General features: G+C 34.2%; 2 protein-coding genes across 3 annotated transcripts in view; one reads left to right on the top strand and one right to left on the bottom strand.

The window, feature by feature from the left end:
• The window catches only part of LOC134546327 (O-acyltransferase like protein), a 79,992-nt gene extending 70,307 nt beyond the window's left edge, over window positions 1-9,685 (top strand). The window contains exons 15-16 of the mRNA XM_063389091.1: window positions 806-948; window positions 3,103-9,685. Of these exons, the coding sequence (XP_063245161.1) occupies window positions 806-948; window positions 3,103-3,255 (296 nt within the window). The 3' untranslated portion in view covers window positions 3,256-9,685. The remainder of the gene's footprint in view (window positions 1-805; window positions 949-3,102) is intronic.
• The window catches only part of LOC134546328 (26S proteasome non-ATPase regulatory subunit 5-like), a 75,680-nt gene that overhangs the window by 16,219 nt on the left and 35,711 nt on the right, over window positions 1-23,750 (bottom strand). The gene's annotated exons all lie outside the window — the stretch shown is intronic.

Genomic DNA, 23,750 nt, shown 5'->3' with positions numbered 1-23,750 from the left:
GACATTCTTAATTAAGCTTACTAATTTTTTTCTTGATTTATATTTGCAGATACGTAGTTTATTGTTGTAATAAATCTCAATGTGATATGTATTTGTACTATTACACTGATAGGAACATGTTTAAACAATTAGTGTTTTCAGAATAATATTTTGATATGAAACAGTTTGTACTTATATTTAAAAGCCTCATGGGGCCATTCATTACACCTTTATTTTCATTTCTATGCCATAAAATGTTGAGGTCACCACTCTGTGTCTCATAGTTGTCTTAAATGAGATGGAAAGACTGTGTGCCAGTTCAAAGACTTGCACTTACAGGTGATACTGTACTAGATGCACCAATTATCACGAACACACAAACCCCTCACCACCTGGACCCCTTTACGTAACTGATAAATGAGACAACACAGAAATCCATCCTAATATGCCTAACACTTGGCTATTAGAATGTGTAAGTTATGTTTGTAAACAGCTGCACATCCTAAGCCTGCATGCTTGATCGTATGATAATGAACAAATATTCAACAGGAAGTCCAGAGTATATATTTTCACTATCTATTCAAATTATTTTCGACACGTGCAAACAAACATTATCTTCTTGAATTATTAACAGCTAGAGACATAAGGAGGATGAAAACATTTTCGCACAGACATGCAGTCAGAGCAGTTTGCCTCTAAAGAATTAGGTATTGCTTCTATCAATGTTTTACTTCAAATCATCATGTATTAAGTTGATAGCTACTTATGTTTTGTTTGTATTTAAAAAGATTATTTTAAATCCATGGTTGATAATTTTTTTTTTCAGGTTACGTGAATAAACTTCTCTCGTTGAAAATCTTGTATCCATTCAGCAGAGTAACATACTGTGCCTACTTGGTCCACCCTATGGTCATACGAGTAATGGCAATGACATCAGACAGCCCTTTACATCTCAGCAAGGAAGTGGTCGTAAGTACTGCTTAAATCTATGAGCACTTCAGCACATAAGCTTCTGTTCTCTGCAGAAAAACAGACTGTTGTTTCAAGTTTGCAAGTAGGATTGCAAACTTCTCAGTGATGACTGACAAGTATAGTGTCAACTATTAAAGGTCAGGAGAATACTGCATATAAAAGAGGCATTTGATGAATTGAAAAGTTAGTAAAGTAAGTCCTCGGTTTACATCGGGGTTACGTTCCTGAAAACCGCGACGTAAATAGAAACGACGCAAAATGAGCCATGTTTCATGCCACCGGCCGGCCACGGCCCAAGGTCGGCCGGAAGCGCTGGCATACAGACGTGACAACGGGCAATTTTATCAGCAAATGACAACCGACAGCGTGGGAAACAAGTCCAACTAGTACTTCTCAGCTTTATAGAATGGTTATTTAACCAGCTGCTTTATTACCTTTATTGATTGAAATATAAAAACAGATATATAGTACATACTGTACGTAAGAGCAGGAAGCGTCCCTCATGATGTATGTTAAGATAAGGCGGTGAACGTGTAGCTTACGCTACATAGCATAAATTAACTACCGAAGGAAACAAAGAATTATAAACGAATTATATACGGTGTTTTGGTTAAAATAAAGATTTACGGTCATTGTAAACGACGTTGTGAATCGGCGACAACTTAAATTGAAACATGAGTACTCAAACATTAGCGACGTTAATCCGAAACGACGTAAATCGGTACAACGTAAATAGAGGACTTACTGTACATCATAATTGTTTGTTAGCTAGGAGCATTAAAAATAATTTTCAAATGTGTTAGTAACTAACATAACAAAATTCCAAACACATTGTTTTTAAAACGTGTTTTTCGTTAAAGTTTCACATATTGCTTGTCCAAAGAAAATATGCACAAGAAAAAGTAAATTGGCATAAAATTGGTATGTGAAAAACTACGACAAATGAAAGAATTGTCAAGCTCTTTGTAATAGAAATTTATTCTGGATACAACTTGAATGGATACAAGCTTAAGAATGATAATAATACTACGCAAATAAAAGTTGAGATATGCTGAAAGGAAAGGACAGGAAAAGAGAGAGTGAGTGAGTGAGTGAGTGAGTGAGTGAGTAGATTGAGCGAACATGTTGAAAGAAAATAAAATAAAGGTGCCCGTCCATGTGAGAGATGACACTATGATAAGTAGCCTTATCTCCTGAGAGTTAACTGGCAGTATCATGTCCACCTAACAGCTGTTACTCTCTCGAGATAAATCTCGAAGAGTTGTGCGTGTCAACTCTCAAGATTTTACTTTCGCAGCTATCAGGACTGTGTCCACGCAGTACGCATCACAGTCATGTAGCCATTAGCTTCAAGGATCAGATTATTGTTATCTTATGGTTTTTAACTTCAAGAGTCAGATTGTGGTTATTTTACAGGTTTTAGTTACAAGTATGTAAATTTTTCAGTTTAAGTAAGTCATTGGTTTTTCAATTGCAATCTTATAAATAATGAATAAGTTAATAAATTACAGAAGATTTGTACAACAGCCTTAATTATTTATTTTGAATTCCGTTTTGCACCACTGGACGTTTATGAAGCAATGTACACACAACTAAAAGAAGATTTTTTGATGAGATGTTATAATTTTATGACTTTTCTTTCCACTCTACAGGCAGACCCACAAAACAGGCCTGCATTGTACATCTCTATCAAATGTATATCACTATGTGACTACACTAGAACTTTTTCCAACGTCTTGCTAGTTGCTGTGAGCACTCTCAACTATTGGGAAAAAGTCAAGATAGTTGAGAGTAACTCTTAGAGCGTACCAGCTGACGTGTGCACGTGATGTGACGACTTGCAGACGTCAGCACTTGCAGACGTCAGCTCTCTGAGAGTATCCGACAACCAGTTGGACTCTCAGACTGTCTGCCCTTGGCACCATGTACACAATACAAGTTGCTCTGGATAGACTCTTGAGAGCAAATCACACTCACGTGGTCATGTACTTAACGATTGATAAATCCAAGACTTCAAAACTCTACGTCATCACAGGATCTACTTCTGTTTCAACTTTTAAGTCTGGAACTATTAATACTACAGTTTAAAAAAAAAATTAAGTAAATGTGTACAAGATGCAAACAATTAATATTTTGCTTGTTTGGTTCCAGTTCATTATTTTCCTGGGACAAACAGCTGCATCCTATATATTTTCATTTGTGGTCTCCTTGATGTTTGAGGCTCCTGTAGTCTCGCTCCTGAAGCTGATATCGCCAAAAAGGAGGAAGACAGTAAATGCTACAACCACAAGCCATCCAAGATAGCAGATGAAACAAACATAAACTATGTAAATAAAATTTCCCAACAGAATTAACTAGTCTCTAGTATTGGCCACAGTGCACAGATGTTGACAAAAGACCACTGTAAGGATTTAAGTGATTTTTCTGTGAGAATCAGATACAGGGACAATTACACCTGGATTGTTTTATTTGCCGTGAAATAATATAGCATGGCAAATTTTCACAGACGATATGTTTTCACATCTGAATAAAACAGCTGGTTTATTAGCTATCAGACATTTTGCATGTAAAAAATGGCTCTGAGCTAAAAATATTTTTTTGTACTCATTTACCCTGACTGTTACATCGGGAGTCAAATAAAAACCTACTTCTCAGTTTGCTCGAGAGCAAAAACTTCCACTGCTAGCTCCAGCCGGCAACTTATTATTTCATTAATCCCTTGCCATAAGTTGACTTTTACTGGCGTGCTTTTGAATGCATGATTTTGTAAGACCTCGGGCAAGGGCTCGCCTCTCACTCAGTCACAACAAAATGTACCATTCAAAAATTATACAAATAATTCTTTAGATTGCGATTACCAACAAAATATAGAATAATTAAAAGGTACTGTGTAAAAAGCTTTACTGTGACCTTAATAAGGCATTCTGCAGGAGAGTACTAGGCCTGTGCAAATACTAGTTTTTTGATGTGAAGCGATTATCAAATTGAATGTTTAAAATATTAGCTAAGTCGAATTGAATTGCGGATATTGTTCTCAGCGAATCTGTATTACACTTATTTTACAAAATACAAGATTGAAGTAAAAAAAATAATAGTTTACAGTTTTTAATTTTTGAACTGATTAAATAATTAGGGGTGTTCGAAGTTTAGTTTTCTAGGGTTGAAGTCGAAGTTGAATCCTGAATCTTCAAACTTCCGAAGTTTCTAGTCAAAGTCATAACTTTTCAACAGAATAATTGCAAAATTTTCATCTGTACTTTATTTAAAAACAAAAAATTTTAACAAACATCTCTACGTTAGTAACTCATTGGTTCAGTAAAAATGTAACTGGATTATTTTGATTCAAATGTTAACAGTATTTACAAGAAATCAAGACACAAGAGTTTGAAATTACTAACTGGAAGGTGCTGATTATTTACAGTTTAACTTAAGATGTAGGCCTACTTCTGGAGTTATCCCTGGCATATCAAAAATTTCTTACTGATTTTACTACCAGTAAAGTAAAATATTAAAGAACTGTTTTGAAATCAATTTTACAAATTTACTAAAAAAAAAGGTGAGGTGGGAAAGAAGTTATGAGTTCAGATAATATGCACAACACTGCAAATAAGTTGATAGGTACCTAATTATAATAGTACACATTAATATTAAATTATTTTGAAGGTTAAACATATAACTCACATGAGGGTGTTTTCAGAACCTTTCTGCAAGTTTTTTTTATTTTCATTCCTGTCAAAGAATAAATATATTACATTTGCCAGCATACTATGAGACTGTTTGCTTGTGCTAGGGATAGGTTCATCTTACTTACTGATACCACATCCATTATATATAGTTATTCACATGAACATAATCACAATAATACTGCAGAATGTATGGATTGATATTTTACATACCAGATGCAAAACTATCAATGCTGAGTCTTGTGTACTATCGACATACGGGAAAAAAACCTTCTACCATCCCGTGAGTTTCGATGTTAAAAGAAATGCTAAAAGACAATATTGTGTTGGAACTGTTACAAAAACAGAAATTTGGGACATCGTTTACTTGCCAATCCCAACATCTGCAGCAGAAATACGTAGTTAATACATCAAAAACAACATTTTTGAGGATTTAGTACAATGTTTCATTGTGCAAAGAAATAATTATCCGCCACTTCCACTAATCTAACTTAAATATCATTTTCAGACCACAGAAATGCTCACATTCTAAACATCAGCAATGCAGCATAATAATCATTTGTAATGCTGAAACTTAAATTAATGTTTAATGTTTAATTTAAAATTGACGTAAATTTGGACATGCAAAATAACCTGTTGATGCTACCAGGTTGGCTAACCTCTGTTATTATAAATTCTTAAGACATAACATTGTTAAATAGTTCATAGACAATTCACAAATATCTTCTTTTTATAGGTATTATAAGTAATCATTGCATTGCTTTCAAGTGTGTGGGATGAAAAAAGTATTTCCGTTAATACTTATTTACTGTTTTCTAAGCGCACAGCACAAACGTGCTTGTTTCACGTTAGTCAATCTTTATGAAATTGTAAACATAAGATTGCCACTGCCGACCGTTACCGTAAATGTTTTATTTAAATTAATTTTGCTCTTAAGCTATAAAAAAAAACACATGTTTCTGAATTTTATTTTACTGTAATAAAATAAAAATAATAATTTTGTCAAATCATTGTTGTGCTAGTGTTGAATGAAGCCACAAGACTATAACATGTTAACTGTTGGCAAGCTTCGATTCGACTTCGACTTTTTCGAAGCCTTGAACACCCCTATAAATTATTTAACAATTGGACCCTTTATATAAATATCATTTAACAAAAATTATAAAACAACCATACATAGTATAAATATTGAGCATTCATAAATACACACAAAACACATACAAAAAAAAAACTAAATAGTTTCATGAGCGAATCTTAGGTTTCCAATGTTTTAAAGCTTTGCAACAAACGCGAAGCTTTGTATCACAACCTAAGCTTCAAATAAAATGGGAAAAAAAAAAAAAAAAAAAAAAATCCTGGCAAAGTCAAACCGAATATTAAAAATATCTTTGGTTGATATGCTTAGTCGAAGCTTCCCAAAAGCCTAAAGAGTACCAGTACCTTTATCATGAGCAATTATTTTCACTTAACAGTGAAAAGCATGACATCAAAAGACCCAAAGACAATTACCTGGTTTTTGAAACAATTACTGTAGCAATACATAATACTATGGAATGTGTACTTCATCTTAAAAAATAAATCTCTGTGATTCTGAAATAAGCTTCATCCGATTATGAATCAACCTAAACACAGGCATTTAGACATTGTTCGTAGTTCACAATTCTCTCTCCCCACCTGAGGAAACTAGTCCAGCCAGCTAAACTTCACAACCTCAAAAAAATTTACAGTTTGTGAGTAATTGTGTTCATGAACTTTATTTTTAGATAATAAAAGCATGTAAATTCTTAAACTCTCAGTTCTAGTTTGATTTTTTATGTTTATACCGGTATCATTTTAAGTTGCTATGTTTGCAGAAGGGAAAATATAATTGAGTAAAACACACAAATAAAACATAAGTAGTTTATAATTTTTGGAAGAAAAAAGTTTAAACTATTTCAAACAATTTTATTTATCTAAAATAAGCGTTTCTATGTTTGTGAATAATATAATGATTTTATTAAATTGACACCATGAACTAGGTAGTGACAATGACCATTTCCCATTACTTACAAGATGGCATGAAAATACATAACTGTAGATATTGTTTTATAACTCCAACCGCAACCACACTAGTCTCGACATTTTGTTTGTCGCATTAACTAGCTGAACACTTCCACTTATAAAGTCTAAATTTTACGAGATATTACATCTCTAAACTAAATACGTTGCTATTCCTTCCAAATGTTCATGCCTTATGAAATCAGCGTTCGAACCATACAACTTTGTGCTACGGACAACACGACTTTGGTAGGAATTGGAATTATGTTTACATAGCACTTACATCCCCTGGCTTGTGTTACAGAACTCTGCCTCTTTGCACTCAGTGCACAAATGTAGTAATGGAATTTTTAACTTTGCCAAACTTTATGAAATATTATTTCTATCCCTGTGGTGCAGCGAGTCATGGTGTGCGTATTTGTATTTGTTAACCATCATGATGAAAATGCATTTTTCTAAAAATAGGCAAAATATGATTACACATTTCTCAACAAATTAATTAAAAATACAAGTTCAATCTCAAAATTTGTAAATACATCAAGCAAAAACAATAAGGAAAAAATGTCAATGTCTAAAAAATTTAAGAGATAATATTCTTATAGATTATAATTCATTAATTAACGATAATTCGATAAATTATTTCTTTATTTACACAATATTTTGAAATACAAACTGAATGTGAATAAGTTAGAAAGAAGTGGTAAAAACCAGTAGTTTGTTTTATTTATATATATATATATATGTGTGTGTGTGTGTGTATTTATATATATGTGTATATATATATGTATGTATATATATATATATATATATATATATATGTGTGTGTGTGTATATATATGTATATATATGTATATATATATATGTATATATGTATATATATATATGCAGGGCTCGATTTTAGCGCCTGTCCGCCTGCCCGGGACAGGCAAAATCTCGTCCGGGCAGGCAAAATAAAAAAGGCAACTGTCCGGTGGACAGGTGCAACTTGTGACGCCAAGGTTATTCGCACGCACTAATGCAGCAGAGGTGATTAATAACATTTATGCGACCACGACCGCAAATAAAACGTCTTTGACAATATCTATAAATAAACAATATTGGCTGCTCTTTTGTGACGGACGACTCTGGCTATTGTATACCGCGGAAAAAAAGTAGGTTATGTACAAACCGTGCTGAAATCTTCTGAATCATAATTCTTAAAATCTTACGTTCACGTCATGATTCACGTAACATAGTCGTATTCGTATGCTAGAGATGCAAAACGTCTCACACCGATGATGTTTGTTTTGGTTGCCATGTTTTAATATTAATTTTGTTGCAGTGCAGCCAACAATTACGTAATTTACCGTTGTATACTTTCAAAATATAATTTTTTTAAATTTATTGTCTTTATAAATCGTGACTTTACTAATTCCTTGCTCTACTTTAACATAGTTTGTTAACAGAAAAGCGTTTTCGCGTGGTTAACATTTCACGGCATACTCCAGATGCAGCTGACAGTGGCCGCAGTGACTGCGACTGCTTGAAAATTTGCCTGTCAACTGTTGCATCAAAAAATAAACATTACTTGTTTACAGAGGACACGGTAATCTTTTACAGTTTATCTTGTCACGGCGATTGTTTAAGTATTTAATTAACTGCGTTACACAATGTGGAAATTCATTACAGGTGCTTTAAAACCACCAGAAAAGAAAAGAAAAACGGACGAGGACAAGTCAGAATATAATGTTAAATATGACAAAATCGCCCGGTCCTGTACCTTTTTAACGTCTTGGTGTTCCGAGTTTCTTTGGCTTCGTTACGACACAGAAACAATACAAATGTTTTGCAAAGTCTGCGAAACGCATTCAAAATCATCTGGATCAGTTTTTGTTACGGGCTGCTCAAGTCTGTAAAGACTGAAGTCTATAAAGACAGACTGGCGAAACTGTCTAAATGATGATACACTGTCTGCCCTCATGCGTGTTCAAATACAGTCACCTTCTGAAAGTGAGTTTGATCCAGCACCAGCAATAAATTTCTGGTATCATAATGTTCAGAGAAAACGTCGACCCTTTCAGCCTCCTTATCGAAGATGTTCAAGAGAGAATCAGCAAAGTAATTCGTGCAGTGACTCAGATAGAGACTCGTCTGAAAATGATGATTAAATAAGGATGTTAAGTGTGTGATAAAAATAGGTGCAAAATATAGCAAAAATCCTTTTTTCTCACTTTTTCAGCGACTTTGAAATTTTTTTTTATTTGGGTAAAACAGCGGACAGGCAAATTGAATGGCGGACAGGCAAATTTTCGATTACACCTGTCCGTTGGGCAGGTTAAAATATTCCTTAAAATCTAGCCCTGTATATATGTATATATATATATATGTATATATATATGTATATATATGTGTATATATATATATGTATGTATATGTATGTATATATGTGTATATATGTGTATATATATGTGTATATATATATATGGATTAACTATCTGCACACCTGCTCCACCCCAGTCAGGAATAATATTTCCATTAGGATCTCTCGCTTCATCCCAGAATGAAAGTTAACTATAAATGCAGTACATGAAAAAATTGAAAACTTCTTTGGCTGGTACCATGAAATGAGATAACTTTTGTTTCCTGTGTATGTAAGAGAAGCTACAGGGAAATTTTTTAGAAACAGTGTTTATGAATTGTGATCATTATGTACATAGTATGTATTACATTTTGTTTGAAACTAGTACAAATTAGTATAGAGAATGTATCATTTAACATTTATGTATTATGTACCTAAAATTCTTTGGTTAGTAATGACTTGCATTTTGATTTTATTAAATCATCCATATGTTAAAAAAAAGAATAACATTCAGTATTACTTTTAAGTTACCTACTATATATAAAAAATGTGTTTGTTTATTTGTTATGTTTCTTGTTGTTGAAATAGTTAGTGGAGAAACATGTAAATTCACACAGTAATGATGTGCTATGTTATGTAAACAGTGAAGATACTCAGTAAATTTTTCTTTAAACTATCCTGTTGGTGTGTTTATTGAACTGTTTTGTATTCCTAAAACTGTTTTAGCACTGTTGAAGTTTCACATTTCTGAAGTTGTAATACATTCACTATTATATTACTAGGTCTTCCGCAAGCTACGACAATTTAGGGCCGGTTTTATGACACCCCCCTAAACCTCCGGCTAAAATTTAACCGCAGGCTAGCTCTTATTTCGGTTTTATGACTCCCAGTTAACATCTACCTTCCAGTTAAAGTCCCGGCTAAACTAGCGGGTGGATGAACCGGCCGCTAGCTGCTTAACCGGAGGCTAAGCAACAGAAAATAAAATGGCGATGTATCAGGCGAGGTTAGTTGTTGATAGTGATGATGACTATTTGAGAAATTCTATTGAATATTTGCAGGATGCGATGGAATAATTTATTACTAAATATAAAATGCTTCGCCGTATACGTCAAAGTTTTATTAAAAATTACATGAAAGTGTAGTCACGCTTTTCGATTCTCGTCGAGTCGTATATTATTATTTGACTTTAAATGATCACGAAGTACATAAACGTATGCAATGTATATAAACTTAAATTTTCCTGCTTAAGAATATGTGTAAATTAGTGCATTTTAAAATTGCAAAACGAGGGTTATTATTACCTATAAAATGTGTGTTTTCGTGGAAGTTGTATCTGTGAATTTTTATTCGTAATACAGTGGACATATGCCAGGAATGAAATGCACTTCATAGAACTTCAGACGTGTTTCTAATTCAATGAATACAATTGAATGTGAAAATAAATGTTACCCAATTATCCCTTCCCTATCTTACAAACCATTAGGTACTTATTATCTACCTGCCACGCAAGTGCAAAACGAAAACAGCACTGGAATTATTCTGTTTCCCGTATCCAAGTTTATCCCTTGATCCTATCGGCATGACCCTTTATATGTTGGTCTTGTTTTACATTATACTTGCTGTTTTAATTTAGAATGTTGAAAAATCCTGTACATAACACAAAATACCTAACATATCACGATACAAACAAATTATGTCAGGTCTTGTAAAAATGTATTTCTTTTGTATACATTTTACAATCATAATTATTTCACCAGTGAATATGTCTAGGATCTCTCGACCTACTAAATTAAAACAGCAAGCATCCTATACCACAAACTAATTCCATCAGGATCGGATTAATTTGGTTACGTGATACGAAACTATTAGTACAAAAATGAAACCTACACCAGTGAAATGAAAATCGACAAGTATTTTCCCGAAACACAGTCTATATTATTTGATTATGAAATAAATTTATGAAAGAAATAAGTGTTCTCTAGCAAAAATGTCATCCCTATTTATTTGTTTGTATAGAATTACTTTGTTAGTTTTGGCTTAATATATAACCTAACAAAATCATGAGTTTAAATACAAGAGTAAATTTGAAAACACACTGTTTTGAATCTTAAATTGTAATTTTATGGTTTAATACAAAGCAGGTTTGACATCGAAGTAGTTTTTGGTTAATTTAATTATATCTGTTGCAAGATAAAGTTCACAGCATATTTCTTTACTGCAGCTGTAAACATTACAATTCACAATACAAACAAACAGCTGACTAACATTCTACCAGAAAAAAAAACCTCTCGCAACAAAAATGACCAAATTCTGGTTTATTTTATTACCAACACAGCCATTATTACACCACACGCTTCATCAGGTTCCGGTTAGCCAACTGCAGGCTAAGTATGGGTCATAATACACCCCTCGTTCGTTAACCGGAGGCTAGCCTAACCTGAGGGCTAGCTAACCTTTAGATTTAGTCTGGGGTCGTAAAACCGGCCCTTAGTAAATGGTTAAAGCTCAATGGCGATGTTGCAGGGCAACAATGCTTTATCCTTAAATTATCTTTAAATTAAAATGACTAATAAAACTAATTTGTTGCTAAGCAGAAACAAACTTAAACAGAAAAGTTTCTAGTCTATTTATAATCTATAATAATAATAATAAAACTGTTCATGATAAAAAGTCTGTACATTGGATGAAATGATAAAAAAAAACTATTGCAAATGGCTATTTACATTATTGAGTACTCAAAATTATAGTTTTTTAAATTTTTGTCTATTTCTCTGTTTGTTCGAGCATAAATCAAAAACTACTGGACAGATACTGATGAAGTTTTTTTTAATAGAAAGCTCTTTGGTTAACTTAGAAACTAAGGCTATGTCTAAATACAGAATTCCACCCCTAAGGGGGTGAAAAAGGGGTATATATAGTTTTGTGATCATAAATTATATCTCTGAAACTAATCAAGCTTAAGGAAAGATAATGGGTACCAATAAAAATCATACAAAAACTACCCACCACAATTTTTATATTTTGTGAATGTCAATCCAATGAGGGCCTACCGGTGTTGCGTTTTATCTGATAGCGGAATTAGTGGGCGCCACCACGTGAGTGGGCACGTGGACCCGACTGGAAACTCTTACTCAGGGCGTCACGTGGCCCGTGTGCGGCGAGATATTGGCCCTCCTGACTCCGGCGTTGACACCTGTACCTGTACCTAGCCCGCTCTTAGCGTCGGGCACGCTCATACCTAATCGCAGTGGGCTTTTAGGGCGTCCCACACGCCGCTGACCGGAGGAAGGACCCACGTGGCCCCCAAACACAAAAACACGTGACTCGTTTAAGTTGGTTTATTTAGACTTTACACGCCCTCTTACACTCCTCTCTTTACACGGTTGAAATGCCCGTGGCACGAATTGGTATAGATTGGGGATGCGGACCACACACGTGGCCGCCCCGAGCTTTTATGTCGAGTGTATGCTTAACTCCTGGGAGTATAAAAACTATTTAATACACAGCCCCACCGACCGAGAGAGGCCCCGAGGATACTAATAAAGCGGATTAGATTAATTGAATATACAGAACTACCTATCAGTGAATCAACGTTGAGGTCCCTGGGGTGTCTGCAGAGACGTCCGCCCTCGGCCGGCTGAAGAAGAAGACTGGAGCGAGTCAAGGCTCGCGGCAGAAAACATGGCGTCCTTCGCACCGAACACAATTACCGTTAACATTTGTAAGACTGCATGCCCCGGGTTATTAGAAAGAATAACGTGAACCTCTTACAAAATTAATACATACATACCCACGACCAGACTTTCTGTAATAACTACTTGTATATGGAAAACAGTTTAAATAAAGTTTTATATTAGTTCCGTCGTCGCCCGCTAGGAGTGTCATTGACCGTGCTTGCACTTACTTTACTAAAATTATCTAATTAAGAATCAAAAGAACACTCACTCGACTGACCTGCCATAACATTACTTAGGGGTTAAAAGAAAAAGGCTTACAATATTAATTTAGGTGTTTTAGTGGTACGAAGCACTGAAGCTAAGCGCCCTCTTGCGGCAGTTCGTGGCGTGCAATTCAAACACACACACGACTACGTACGTATCGGTACAAATGCCGGGCAGGATAGGGATGGGGAGGGAAACGGAGGACGACCAGGCTCATGGGGCGAAGCCCGGCTTACGTCACCATAAGGAGTGAAAAAGGAGTAAGTATGTTTAAAAAATTAATAAATACATGTCCAAATATATTTTAAAATATTTAAGTTAAATCAAAACTATTAAGAATAGTGGAATTAACATGTGGTGGTGTTATGCGGTGTTGTTGGAAACGGTTTTGGTTTGGTTTGTTTGAAGAAATAAAGATCAATAAAGACCATACAAATCTTCCACCTAAATTTTTTTTTTATTTTGTGAAAATCCTCCCTTAAAGGGTGAAAAAGGTGTAAGTACGTTATAAAAGTTAATAATTATATCTCCAAATTTAATTAAGTCTAATGAATGATTTGGGTACCAATAATAAAATTACAAAAATGTACAACAAAAATTTTTATATTGCGAAATTCAACCCCTAAGGGGTGAAAAAGGGGTAAGTATGTTTAAAAATTAATTATTATATCTTAGAATTTAATTAAGCGTAATGAATGATTTTGAGTACCAATAATACACATAAAAAAATTTATATCAAAAATTTTTATAGTTTGAGAAATTCAACCCCTAAAGAGTGAAAAAGGGGTGTGTTTTAAAAATTAATAATTATATCTCTGAATTTAAAAGTGTAATGAATGATTTTGAGTATCAATAATGAACATACAAAAACTTACAACCACAATTTTTATGTTTTGCAAAATTCAACCCCTAAGGGGTGAAAAAAGGGCAAGTGTGTTTAAAAATTAATAATTAGTCTCCCAAAATAATTTAGCATAATGAATGATTTTGGGTACCAAAAATGACCCTACAAATACTTCCAATCCTATTTTTTTTGTATTTTGTAAATTCAACCCCTAAGGGATGAAGGATGGGGTACATATGTTTTAAATATTATTAACCATAACTCCGTATTTAATTAAGTACCGTATAATGTATGATTTTGGTTACCAATAATGACCATACAAAACCTTCCACTCACAATTTTTGTATTTTCGAAATTCAAACCCTACGGCATGATAAAGGGGTAAGTATATTTAAAAGATTAATAATTTTTGCTCCAAATTTAATTAAATGTAATAAATGATATTGGGTACCAATACTTAACACACAAAAATTACCAAACACAATTTTTACATTTAGCAAAATTCTAGCCTTAAGGTATGAAAAAAAAAAGTATGTTTTTACAATTATTATTTATCTCATAACTTAATTAAATGTAATGAATGATTTTGGGTACAATAATAAAATACAGAATCTACTAATGACAATTTTTATATTATGCTAAATTCAACCCTTAAGGTGTGAAAAAGGAGTAAGTATGGTTTTAATATTAATAATTATAAGAGACCTGCAAAATTCGCGGTTTCGATGGCCTTCAGGATAGACTGCACATACCCCTGTACACTCGGGCAAATAACACAAGTTAATTGGCTGCCGACTTGTAAGTCGTCTCAGCTGGTTTGTCTGTGATTCGATCCTTCTTTGGTTGAGGGTTTATAACTGGTTGAGATTCGTCCAGATGAACAGTAAGCCAATAGCAAAATTATCTAAGAGGTATATGTGTTTGAATTCTAGCCTATCACCAAATGAATCCGCGAATTTTGCAGGTCTCTAATAATTATGTTTCCAAATTTAATATGGCGTAGTAAGTGATATTGTGTACTAATAATAAAAATACAACTACTAACAACCATTGTTATATTTTGCAAAATCCAACCTGTAATAAATTAAAAAGGTAAGTATATTTTGATTAATAATCATATCTCCGAATTAAATTATTAAGCATAGTAAAATATTTTGTTTACCAATAATAACCAACTACAATTTTACCATTTTGCATAATTCCAGCAACAAGGTGTGAAAAAGGGGTGAATATGGTTTTAAGATAAATGATTTAAACTTAGAATTTAATCAAGCACAATAAAAAAAATTTGGGTACTTGTAATACACACATGAAATCTACCAATCATTGTTATACCATTTTGCTTTATTCAGACAAAAAAATGGAACACTTCCAGTTCACTTATAACTAGAAGATACTAAAAAAACCTGCATCTAAAGTTTGCATACCTATTGCTTATTTTTTTGCATTTATAAAATATATCTTTAATGGGGTGATAACAGGGTAAGTTTTCATTTATTTTGGAAAATTGTACTTCTGAAAGTAATTAAGTTTTATATAAATTAAATGATAAAAATAATAAAATAAAATAATTATTTTAATTATTTGCAAGATTCATCTCCTAAGGAGTCTAAAGGGGTAATGTTAGGAGTAAAGAAAAAATGCATTTTTCCGAATTTACTACATCTAAGGCAGGGCTGTCCAATAGGTGGCCCACGGGCCGCATGCGGCTCGCGAATGTTATTTGTGCGGCCCGCATGTCAAAAACTATAAAAATTAATATTAATAAACTTACCAGAAAATCGACTCAGAATGTATTGAGCTCTATCTCACGTAACTTTCCAACCACATGTGGCACCGCAATGGAACTCTCAGTGCTCTATCCCACACAACTTCCAGGCATGTGTGGCGCTGCAATTTTGGCGCCTGCGGGCTGCATATCGTAACATAAGCTCCTTCTGCACAGCGCCGTGCTGCGTCATGCTGTCTTTGACTGGCAGTAAGACAACATCATAGTCGTGTAGTGCTCGCGTTAACAGCAGTTGATATTCAGTTCTTGAGTTCGTGTGCGGTTCGGTTACTGTAATTTTTCTTTACCGAGATTTTAAAATGAGTAACCTAGCGGTAAGACTAAAGATTGAATCAGAAAACAGAATGTATCAGAAAAAGTGGGAAAATAATTACTTCATTGCAAACAACAATGGAAAATTGCAGTGTTTGGTGTGCATGCAAATAGTGTCTGTGCCGAAGTAATATAATGTAAAAAGACATTTCTCTACGATACATGAAGAAAAATATAAGAAATATGAAGGACAGTCTCGAATTGCGTTGATTCAAGATCTCAAAAAGAAACTAAACAACAGACAGGTATGTTTGATAAAGTAGCGAAGACACAAACCTTAGCTTTGCATGCATTCAATGCAGTTTCCCTTGAGCTTGCTAAGGCTAAAAAACCTTTCTTTGATGGTAATACTGTTAAGAGGTGTGCTTTAGAAATGGCGAAGGCATTTAAAGATACCAATATGGCAGATATATTTCAATCAGTGCCCCTTTCGCACCAAACTGTGCAAAGGAGGATTACAGAAATGGAGGTAACAGGTAGCATTAACTTTGTCTGATATAATACAAAGTAACTCACATTTTTTGCTTTGTCTTGATGAAAGCACAGATCAAACTGATGTCAGCCAGCTTCTCATTTTTGTTCTTGTTACTGGGGAAGAATTTTCTACAAAAGAAGAACTGTTGGATCTTTGTTCTCTTCATGGAACAACAACAGGGATTGACATTTATGAAGCAGTAAAAAAGTCAGTTGATAAAATCGGTGGTTTCGGCAAATGTTCAGTGATTGTGACAGATGGTGCACCAGCAATGGTAGGAAAAACGAATGGCTTGGTAGGACTTCTAAGAGAAAGTGGTGTGAATTGTCCCTTTTTTCATTGCATCATTCACCAGGAAGCATTATGTGGGAAATCGGTGAAACAAAATGAAGTTATGAAAACAGTGCTAAAGGTGATTAACATGATACGGGGTGGAAACAGAGCACTAGTACATCGCCAGTTCAAACAGTTCTTAGAGGAGATGGAATCAGAGCATGGGGACTTGCTTCTTTACAATCAAGTAAGGTGGTTGAGTGCAGGAAAAAGCCTTGAGCGTTTTTTTGGGCTGAGAAAAGAAATTCCTGAATTTCTTCATAATTTTGTTTTATCAGACACTACAGAACTGGAAAATGAGCTCCGAAACTCCAATTTTCTTCGGCAACTAGCGTTCTTGACAGATATTACTGGTTATCTAAATGAACTCAACTTGAAACTTCAAGGCAAGGATCATTTGGTGTCAGATTTAGTAAGCCACATAAATAGATTTCGCAAAAAGTTGAATATTTTTTCAACAACTTTGGAGAAAAATGACTTGACACACTTTTCATGTTACAGGCAACTAACAGAGAAACTTGAAAATGATGAAGCACTGGATTTTTCTGAGTTCTGTGTAAATATTCAGAACATCATGGCAGAGTTTAAAACAAGATTTCAATACTTAGAAAAAATTAAGAGCAGTATTGTGCTTTTTAACAATCCACTTTGAGTAGCAGTACCAGAACAACCAGCAGACTTACAATTTGAGCTGTGTGACCTGCAAGCTAATGCATTTCTTCAAACGAAAACAGAAAAGGGAGCTGCATTCTTCAAACTTATTTCTAGCCAACGATTTCCCCACTTGTGTGATTTTGGACGTAAAATGACATCAATGTTTGGGAGCACATACTTGTGCGAAAGGGTTTTCTCATCCATGAAGTTCATCAAGAATAGCTACAGGAGTTCTCTCACAGATTCTTCTCTGCTGCATCTTTTGTGGCTAGCTACGACAGAAATAGGTGTGGACATTCCTACTCTGGTAAATGAATCTGTTTGACCTCATTTGTCACATTGAAAATATTTTTGTTTCCTACTTTAGCTGTGTTGGTGTTCCTGCGATTTGAATAGTAGAGAAGAAATTTTTTTCAGAGAACATTTTATTTTTAAATTTTTGTAAGTATTTTTATAATAAAAAAATGTTTTTATTGCCATTTTTATTTTATTTAATACACAACCAGAGAGTAAAACCTTAATTATCATAGTCATTTATATAAATTTTCATTAGCCAAAATTAAACAACGTATATTATATGTGCGGCCCTTCAACCCAAAATCTGTCTCACATACGGCCCTTGGCTTCATTGTAATTGGACAGCCCTGATCTAAGGGTTAGAAATTAATAATGAACAACAAGCATATAGAGGTAGGATTTTTTCCCCCAGTTTTTCCGGATTTTGTCTTTTAAGAGTGGGAAAAGAGAGTATTTTATGTTTTATAATAAAAATTTCCTATCTCCATAAAAAATAAAGCTGGATGTAAGAAACTGTAACGTTGCAAGAAATATGCCCTCCTAGCTAAATATTTTTCTTTTAACTTCTTTTTTGTATATGTAAGTAGTAATAAGTCAATGTTTTTTGAGTGATGTATATGTTATGAAACAGTATAATCAGACGATATAGATATTAATATATGTTATTTGCACTTGCTGTGTGTTTTAAGAGGGTACCTTGTATTTTAACAAATATTTTAAATTATTACTATTTTTTATGTAATTATTCATAAATAAGCCGTTGTACTGGATTTTTGTTTGTTTTGGCCTACTTTTTCAGGTTTTACTAAATAAATTTAATTCTGTAAAGTAATTTGTATTTTGATTGCTGTTCTTAATTTTCATTAATGTGTTGCATAATAGTTATAGGACACGGGACCATGTCTGGGGTGATGTGTAGAAAGAGAGAGGCATAAGAGGCCTGTAAGTGCGAAGGAGAACGAAACAGTGATTCCCCGCCAACAGAGATAAAAGCTGGGATTCCCCACTGGTTGTGGGAACTAAGTGATAACTGCTGTCTCACGGTGTGGGAGAGAGAACGAGAATGGAAAGTCCCTGTTTCTATGTACGAAAATCGTTTTCATTGTATCTTTGCTGTGTCCTTATTGGCTTGTATCTGTAAGTTTGAATGAAGCGTGCATGTGATTGGTCGGTGAGGTCATGTGACTTCTCCTCCCTGCGTGGAGGAAACGGTGGCATGACTTCACCAGTCGTCTGTCGATCGCTGCACCAGGAGGGCGCGTTCGGTGGCTTCTCGCAAAAATATGTAGGAGAATTAGCAGGATAGAAAATTTAACGTTGGTGGTCAGAGCCATGCCGAGTTTTAAGTTAACCTAATTTTTTTATTTCATTCGGACATCTAATTAGAAATTGCGGCTACCGACATCGGAGTTTTGGTTCGTGGCGAAATTCGGTTTCGCTGCGTGCGGCCCTGTTCGAGGTCGCACTGTTTTCATGTACTTGCAGTAAGAGTTTACTGAAGGACTTCAGCTACGTTTGTTTTCGTTAATTTTCATCACCTGAGCTGCGAGCATTTTTTGACAGGCGAATATATGTGTTGAATGAGTGAGTAAAACATTGAAAGTGAGAGTACACGTCACAGAGCCTAAAATTTTTCAGCCTAAAATTAGGCTGGATGTATTTTAGGCTGAGTGACTGTAGGCTGAGTGACTATAGGCTATGTTACTTTAGGCTGGATGTATTTTAGGCTGAATGACTTTAGGCTGTACGACTTTAGGCTGAGTGACTTTAGGCTGAACGATTTTAGGCTGTGTGACTTTAGGCTGAACGATTTTAGGCTGTGTGACTTTAGGCTGTACGACTTTAGGCTGAGTGACTTTAGGCTGAGCGACTTTATGCTGAATGACTTTAGGCAGAACGAAATTCTGATCTTGGCTGTTAATGTATGTGAGCGGTTGTATTTTTAGGCTGAACGATTTTAGGCTGAATAAATTTAGGCTGAGTGACGGTCCTGATACGCAATGGCATAAAAGTTTAAGTTTTGTGCGCTTCGCATCTCATGTAGTAACAAATTTTATTCCTAGGTGGCAGCACTGATACGATATATCGTAGAGGACGGTAGTGTCAGATTTCACCTGAAGATGGTGCCATGAGCACTACATTTTCGACCTTTTCATTCAGCGGCAATAACAGCTAAAGCCACAGAAATTAAACTTAAATGTATAATGAATTGGCAAGGCGAACACAACAAATATGTTGCAAATACTAAAAAGAATAATAGTAGTAATACGTTGAGAATTGCCATAGCGTTATGAAAATGTAATAATAATATACAAAACATTTCACTTAATTGGTAGAGGTCGATTCTAAATGAATGTGTGCATTAATTACAAAAATAATCTATAACCTATTTTTAATAAATAAAAAAAACATTTTGGCAGGTCAGTTATTTGTAGACTCAGTGCTATTTTGTGCCAAAAAATTAAAACCATACTGAACGGCTTGAAATTGTGTTAACAGACACATTTAGAATAAATTGTGGACGTTATATCCACCACGCTACCATTTGACACTGGCGTCCTTTTCTTTCTTAATATGTTTTGTATGTGTACCTATAATTCAAAGTTTTGTAATTATTCTATGACATGTTTAACAACAATTTTTCTTGAAGAATTGCACTAATAAGTTTTAGGGTTCGCATTGGTATATTGTAGGAAGATGTAACTTTCTTGCGACGCGATATGTGTGTCATATTACAATAATATTAAATTCTTTTGAATAATTGTGAAGTGTGTGCATTTTGCATGGTTTTTTGCAGTTCAAGTTCAACAATGTCAGAAAATTTGTTATCTGTGAGATTTTTTGAGTACACGTCACTGAGCGTCAGCCTAAGAATACAACTTAAGACGGTACAATAATCACTGCAATACGAAATAATTAGCAACTAGACACATTTAATAATAAATTTAATAAGTCTTGTGGCAAGAAAATTCAATAACAATGTTCTTGTCACCATATCACATAATGTGAAAATAAAATAATGAAAGACTTTACGTCCAAGGAATGAACATTGGCTATTATAAACCACACATATAACAGACACAATTACCATTAAAATTGCATAGCTTTGTAGAGCTTTACAATAAATTCTTCACTGGGTCTTTTACTTTTGTGAATAGTACTTGAATTATTCCCTGGGTAAATCCGTAAATAGATCAACTGAAATTCATTTCTCGGGACCTCTGGGCTAGTACATTTTAAGATATATTCGATTATACGTCAAGCACGAATTCAAGAATACCAGTAACGTTTGAGCGATGACGTGAATTAAACTCACATATTTTAGTACAAAATACACTTCCGAAAAGTATGGGTCGACAATTTGACTAAACGAATTTTCCATGACTCCCTCGTAGGCTTCTCTTGTGGTGACGCTTGACATCGTGCACTAAAGAAACTATTTAAAACTGAATTTTAAACCAATTAACACTGTATTTTTACCTCAAACTGTAGAAAACTTGTTTACTGCCAAAACTATGCTGATAATAGAAGATTAAGGGCCGAATTTATAAACGACATTCGAATGACTGCCGGCAAGCCGCCGGCTGTCACCCACCCAGCGGCTTACCGGCGGCAATCCACCCTTTCCTAGTTATAAACATCTGCCATTTGACCGCCCGAAGAATGAGAGTTGGATGGCTCTTCACCTTGAAATGTGGCAACGTTGCTGTGATTTTTGTGTTTGAAATACTTCCGAACCACACTTTTTCGATATTTTGGAAAACGCCTTCGAAAATCATTTGCATTTAGCTTGTTATTGTTTTTGACTGTGAGCTAGGTGGCTCGAAAGTCGGAAAATAGTTTTAAGGTTATAAAATGTAAATACTAGAGTATGTGTTAAACATACTGTCATTTTGAAGAAATAATGCTATTTACTTGAATATAGATAAGCGCGACGTGACGGAATACAAGAAACTTGAGGCAATTTGAATTAAGAAATTTAAACATGTAAAAAGGTTAGGGTGCATTAGGATTTGTCATATTTCTACAAATTGCTTTCGTCCTATTATATATGTCCTAAAAAAATTTAATTCAACAACACATATACAATAAAATTGTAGTTTGGATAATAAAATATTATGGTACACAGTCAAATGACTTACTCAACTCACGCATATTTGCTTGGATAAAGTTGTTAGTGTTAAATGAATTTAAAACCATGTTGACTAGAGATCTAACAGCAGTTGTATCTTTACCTGTTCTAAAACAAAATTGATTTTCTGATCTTTAAGATGGGGAGGGAAAATCAAAAAACTACTACCCTGCGTTTTTTTTCCAGCAAAAACCAAGCATAGTGGCAATGTCAGTTCAGAGTGTATCAGAAAATATGATCCATAGGCCACTCACAGTACAAAGCTCTGTTAACTCTGAACGTGCCATTAGCACAGACAACTACACAACTAAGGTCAACTTCTCCATAAAGAATTGTAGTTCAACTTATGGTTGCATGTTGGAAATCTTGCACAGTAGACCTAAAATTAAAACAAAAAAACGTGCTTTCTATCATCTGTAGCACCAAAACTAAGCAATAATGTCAGTAGGTAGTGTACATAATAACCTAGTTACAGTAACGGGGTAGGATGGTTTAGGAGAGGATTGGGTCCTCCCAATAAAGTGTGATTCATTAACCTTTCCTAATAATTCTTCTTGTACCATTTTTGTTTTGTTCTACTGAGCGAAAGTGGCATTTGGAAAATGATGGTTTTTATATTAGTCATTTATTTAATCACATGGTTGTTGTATTCGAGTTTTGCAAACACTACTGATTTGCAAAACACCACCAAGAAAACATCACATCCATTGTACAATTACTTGCTCGTTACCACAATTATATTAATCGCAGTTTGACTGTCTCCAAGTTGGGTTAGCCACTCTATAATTGTACTCTGTAATTAAATCATCTGATCATGTGTTATACCTATCATATATGTATAACTTCTATGACTAGTCTGTATATAATTACTATTATTTCATGAATGAATTGTAGTTGCTATAGGTAATAGGACAACTATTATTATTTTTATACGGGCGCCACACTTTAATATTACTATATTACTCATAAATATTTCCACTGCTATAAGTGGTTTTTCAAATGCGGCTTATGCCCAAAGTTACCCATTTCAAATATTAATACAACTGAAAATTATCACTTTTATTTATTAAAATTATGAATAAGTGTAAACACAATAACATTAAAGCTTAGTTTGACACACATAAGGTGATTAACACTGGGAAACAAGGTTGCTTACACATAACTCATATAAAATAAAATAAAATATAAGTTATCTACATAGTTATGTTGGGCACAACCGAAAGCAAAAGTACATTGATGGTAAATAATAATACTTAAAGTGAATTAAAAATCAACTAACTCAGTTCCCTCGGATCACACAAGAATCTTTAAGTCGAGACTACTGGGTGAAAGTTAACATGACGAAAACCAGAGGCATTAACAGGAACAATCAGTTACTAGGCCGAAACAGTTAATATAAGGGGTTCGCGGAACACAAAACTTCAGGCCTAAATACATTAAACTTTCGTACCTTATATTTCCATAGATAAAGGTAGCCCCGGTAATTAAATATTACCGTAACATTCGCCCCGGCTCAGGGGCGCAACAGCTCACTTATTCAGTGAAATATCTACTGAAAATATAGCTGAATTCCGCGTCGGAAATGCCCGACGCGGCCACACACACCAGCCACAAAAATGGCACACAAAACCTTCCTCTTCATTATTCTCTCCAAAATTATATCGTCAAAATTCCAACAATGCCTAAATTTTCCATTTTAAAGGTCCGCCGATCCATAGACCAATCACCTTCTCTTAATCACGTATCTTTTTCAAACATTAGAAAATTTTGTCAAAACATAGAGACATTGCTACTGCTCTGAGCAATAAACAAAATAAACTCTAGAGATTATTACAATTGAAAGACATATAAATTTGACATAAATAAAATTACGTGAATTAAAGTAAACAAACACTGAAAAATATAAATAAACAATTTAAACTAAAGTTTCAGTGTTCTGTGATACTTAGTATTATCACACC

The sequence above is a fragment of the Bacillus rossius genome, chromosome 1 (assembly GCF_032445375.1).
Source record: "Bacillus rossius redtenbacheri isolate Brsri chromosome 1, Brsri_v3, whole genome shotgun sequence".
NCBI lineage: Eukaryota > Metazoa > Arthropoda > Insecta > Phasmatodea > Bacillidae > Bacillus > Bacillus rossius.
Note: the sequence above shows the minus strand (reverse complement) of the source record. Positions and strands in the feature narration are given on the sequence as shown.